The 5,000-nt window shown below is 32.8% G+C and overlaps 1 protein-coding gene across 1 annotated transcript in view; it reads right to left on the bottom strand.

Annotated features, from left to right (window-relative positions):
- The window catches only part of LOC127002135 (furin-like protease 1), a 147,487-nt gene that overhangs the window by 61,354 nt on the left and 81,133 nt on the right, over positions 1–5,000 (bottom strand). Inside the window, exon 2 of the mRNA XM_050867745.1 lies at positions 2,334–2,432. Coding sequence (XP_050723702.1) covers positions 2,334–2,432 — 99 coding nt within the window. The remainder of the gene's footprint in view (positions 1–2,333; positions 2,433–5,000) is intronic.

The raw sequence follows: 5,000 nt of genomic DNA, 5'->3' as shown, positions 1-5,000 counted from the left end.
AGCGAATAAAGAAAATAAAGGAAATATGTCAAATGAAAACCTAAAAGCACACATGAACAGAAATTAACAAAAGATGAGAGAATGAAGCGAATACAGGAAATAAAGAAAATATGTCAAATGAAAACCTAAAAGCACACATAAACAGAAATTAACAAAAGATGAGAGAATGAAGCGAATACAGGAAATAAAGGAAATATGTCAAATGAAAACCTAAAAGCACACATAAACAGAAATTAACAAAAGATGAGAGAATGAAGCGAATACAGGAAATAAAGAAAATATGTCAAATGAAAACCTAAAAGCACACATAAACAGAAATTAACAAAAGGTGAGAGAATGAAACGAATACAGAAAATAAAGGAAATATGTCAATTAAAAACTTTGAAATGAATACAGAAAACAAAGGAAATATGTCAAATGAAAACCTTTGAAATGAATACAGAAAATAAAGGAAATATGTCAAATGAAAACCTAAAAGCACACATGAACAGAAATTAACAAAAGGTGAGAGAATGAAGCGAATACAGAAAATAAAGAAAATATGTCAAATGAAAACCTTTGAAATGAATACAGAAAACAAAGGAAATATGTCAAATGAAAACCTAAAACCACACATGAACAGAAATTAACAAAAGGTGAGAGAATGAAGCGAATACAGGAAATAAAGGAAATATGTCAAATGAAAACCTAAAAGCACACATAAGCAGAAATTAACAAAAGATGAGAGAATGAAACGAATACAGAAAATAAAGAAAATATGTCAAATGAAAACCTAAAAGCACACATAAGCAGAAATTAACAAAAGATGAGAGAATGAAGCGAATACAGAAAATAAAGAAAATATGTCAAATGAAAACCTAAAAGCACACATAAGCAGAAATTAACAAAAGATGAGAGAATGAAGCGAATACAGGAAATAAAGAAAATATGTCAAATGAAAACCTTTGAAGCGAATACAGAAAACAAAGGAAATATGTCAAATGAAAACCTAAAAGCACACATGAACATAAATTAACAAAGAAAAGGTGAGAGAATGAAATGAATACAGAAAACGGTCACATCAGAACTTAAACAAACTAACTATATATATATAATTAGCTACACTATATACCATAACGTCAAGAAATTATCAAACGAGAGACAGAGAAAAGATAAAAGAGAATAATAGGCTACGCTGAAGACATTTTTTAATTTACAAACACCAATACTAACAAGAAAAAGAAATCAAAACAGCTATTATACTAAACCAACAAAAAAAAAACCACACATAAAGATCAAACGAGAGATTAAAACAAGACTAAAAAGATACAAAGCAAGGCAAGATTATTATACTGAAGAACCATTTTTCAATTAATACAAAAAAAACGACTAAAAAAAACGTTCAACTGACAAAGGGAATCGACATCTCACGCACTCACACACACACACACACACACACACACACACACACACACACACACACACACACACACAAAGGATATAAAAAAGAGCCTCGGAACGGATGGGAAATTAAACCAAGCTGACAGTGTGCTGATTCTCCATTAAGGGCTGGCAATGAAGGGACGAGGGGCGGGGTTGGCGGAGGCGGACTCAGCGTTCCACGGGGTTTGCGATAATCGGTCTTTGGAGGTGGATCGCAACGGGTGGAAATAGGGAAATGGGGACTGATGAAAATGGGGGTATTGATGATGATGATGATGATGGTGATGGTGGTTGTTCTACTTCTACTATGCCTCCTCCTCCTCCTACTACTACTACTACTACTACTATTACTACTACTACTACTACTACTACTGCTATAAATAACCTTACCAAAAAGATACATAACCAACTATTTTCAACTAAACTGAATGACAACTAAAACCAAAACTACTACTACTACTACTACTACTACGACTACTACTACTACCACTACTACTACAAATAACCTTAGCAAAAAGATACATAACCAACTATTTTCAACTAAACTGAATGACAACTAAAACCAAAACTACTGCTACTACTACTACTACTACTACTACTACTACTACTACTACCACTACTACTACAAATAACCTTAGCAAAAAGATACATAACCAACTATTTTCAACTAAACTGAATGACAACTAAAACCAAAACTACTGCTACTACTACTACTACTACTACTACTACTACTACTACTACTACTACTACTACTACCACTACTACTACAAATAACCTTATCAAAAAGATACATAACCAACTATTTTCAACTAAACTGAATGACAACTAAAACCAAAACTACTACTACTACTACTACTACTACTACTACTACTACCACCATCACCACCACTACCAAAACAGGTCATACTCACAGCGGGGTCCTCAACTAGGCGCTGGTGGTGGTGCGGGGAGGGATCAGCTGACCTCTTTGCCAGCCTCCGATGACGCAGAACATAGACGTCATCAAACACCTGGAAACGAGAGAGACAAAGGTGTGAGCAGGTGCACGGACAGGTGATAAAAGAGGAACGTATGTAATTACCGGGAAGGCGAGGTGGGACTGATGGGCTAATGACGTAACGCAGTGAAATCAAGTACAATCAAATGTGAATCAAATACTCGAATATATGGTAAGGAAAAGACAATTGTGAAGAGAAATGAACGAGGAGGAATATGGGTAATGAGGTAAAGGAATGAAGCGTAAATGGAGGAATACAGTGAAATTAACCATCTGGAATAAGGTAAGAGATTTGAAAAGGTGGAAAACAGATAATATAAAGTTAACAGGTGAAGGAAAGGTAAGTTAAGGTAAGGTACAGTGAAATTAACCATCTGTAAAAAGGGAATAGATTTGAAAAGATGGAAGAACAGATAATATAAGGTTAACAGGTGAAGGAAAGGTAAGGTAAAGTAAGGTACAGTGAAATTAACCATCTGGAATAAGGTAAGAGATTTGAAAAGGTGGAAAACAGATAATATAAAGTTAACAGGTGAAGGAAAGGTAAGGTAAAGTAAGGTACAGTGAAATTAACCATCTGGAATAAGGTAACAGATTTGAAAAGGAGAAAGAACAGATATTATAAGGTTAAGGTGCAGGAAAGGCAAGGTAAAGTAAGGTACAGTGAAATTAACCATCTGTAAAAAGGGAATAGATTTGAAAAGGAGAAAGAACAGGTATTATAAGGTTAACAGGTGCAAGGAAAGGTAAGTTAAGGTAAGGTACAGTGAAATTAACCATCTGTAAAAAGGGAATAGATTTGAAAAGGAGAAAGAACAGATATTATAAGGTTAAGGTGCAAGAGCAGGTGAGGTAAGGTAAGGTTAGGGTAAGGAAAAGATGAGGAAGAGAAATAAAATTAATGAAGCAGAAAGAGAGAAAGAAAGAAATAGCAGATGTGATAAAACGATAGAATAGGAGTAATTAAAATAAAGAAAGGTGGAATTCGAAGGAGAGTGAAAAGAAGATTAAAAGAATAAGAAGTGAAGAAGAAGAAAGAAGGAAAGAAAGAAATAGCAGGTGTGATAAAACGATAGAATAGGAGTAATTAAAATAAAGAAGGGTGGAATTCGAAGGAGAATGAAAAGAAGATTAAAAGAATATGTATAAGACGTGAAGACGAAGAAAGAAAGAAGTAACAGGTGTGATAAACGAAGGAACAGGTGTAATTAAAATAAGGAAAGGTGGAATTCGAAGGTGATTAAAAAGAAGATTAAAAGAATATGTATAAGAAGTGAAGAAGAAGAAAGAAAGAAAGAAAGAAGTAACAGGTGTGATAAACGAAGGAATAGGTGTAATTAAAATAAGGAAAGGTGGAATTAGGAGAATGCAAGGAAGGTTAAAACAAGAAGTATAATAGGTGAAGAAAAATGATGCTATGAAATTAAGGGAAGGTGAAATTAGAAGAAAAAAAAAGATAATAAAGAAACGAAAGCGTATTTAAAAAGGGAAATGGATAATGGCAATAGGAAAAGGAAACCAGGTATAATTAACAGAGGAAAAGGTAACCAAAGAAAGGAAAGGAGGATATAGATGGCCAAAAAAAAAGATAAGAGATAAAGAATAGATATAAATAATGAAGGAAAACGAGAAATCAAAATAAAAAATAGTGAAAATAAGCATAAAAAAAGAAAAATAGGTATAATTAACGAAGAAAAGATAATTAAAAGAAGGGAAAGATGGAATTAGCAGGCAAAAAAGATAGAGATAAGAAAACAACAGATATAATAAGAGTAGTTAGAATAAGGAATAAAGTAAATAAGCAAAAAAAAAAAAAAAAGGAAAACAGAATAAACAAAAAAAAGGTAACTAAAAGAGAGAAAGATATAATTAGAAGACAAAAAAGATAGATAAAAAAACAGGTATAAAAGAAGTAATTAGAATAAAGTAAATAAGCAAAAAATAAAGAAAACAGGAATAATTAACAAAAGAAAAGATAATTAAAAGAGAGAAAGATGTAATTAGACAGCAAAAAAGATAAGAGATAAGAAAACAAAAGATATATAAGGAGTAATTAAAATAAGGAATAAAGTAAATAAGCAAAAATAAAGGAAAACAGGAATAATTAAAAAAAAAAAAAGGTAATCAAAAGAAAGGAAAAGGGGAAATAGAAGGCAAACAAGATAGATAAGAAAATAACAGGAATATATATAAAGAAAATGAAAAAAAGGTGTATAATTAGACTAAACAAAGGCGGGATAGGAAGAAGAAGAAGAGGAGGAGGAGGAGGAGGAGAGGCATGATGGTACGAAAGATGAAGGAAGAAGAAGGAGGAGGAAAAAGAGATAAAGATGTGATTAGGAGAGAGAGAAAAAAATGATGACAGCAGGAAAACTGGGGAGATAATGAAGACAGGAAAAAGAGGAAAAAAATATTGAGAAAAAAAAAGAAAGGAAAATATACACTGCGTCATAAACAGGAGGAAGAGGAAGAGGAGGACTAGGAGGAGGAGGAGGAGGAGGAGGAGGAGGAAGAGTGATTATGACAAGGACAGAGAACTAACAAAGAGGAGAAGAGGAAGAAATCAATCAGGAAAAAAAGA

This window comes from Eriocheir sinensis, chromosome 22, assembly GCF_024679095.1.
Source record: "Eriocheir sinensis breed Jianghai 21 chromosome 22, ASM2467909v1, whole genome shotgun sequence".
Classification (NCBI taxonomy): Eukaryota; Metazoa; Arthropoda; class Malacostraca; order Decapoda; family Varunidae; genus Eriocheir; species Eriocheir sinensis.
This window is presented reverse-complemented; position numbering and strand designations above follow the sequence as displayed.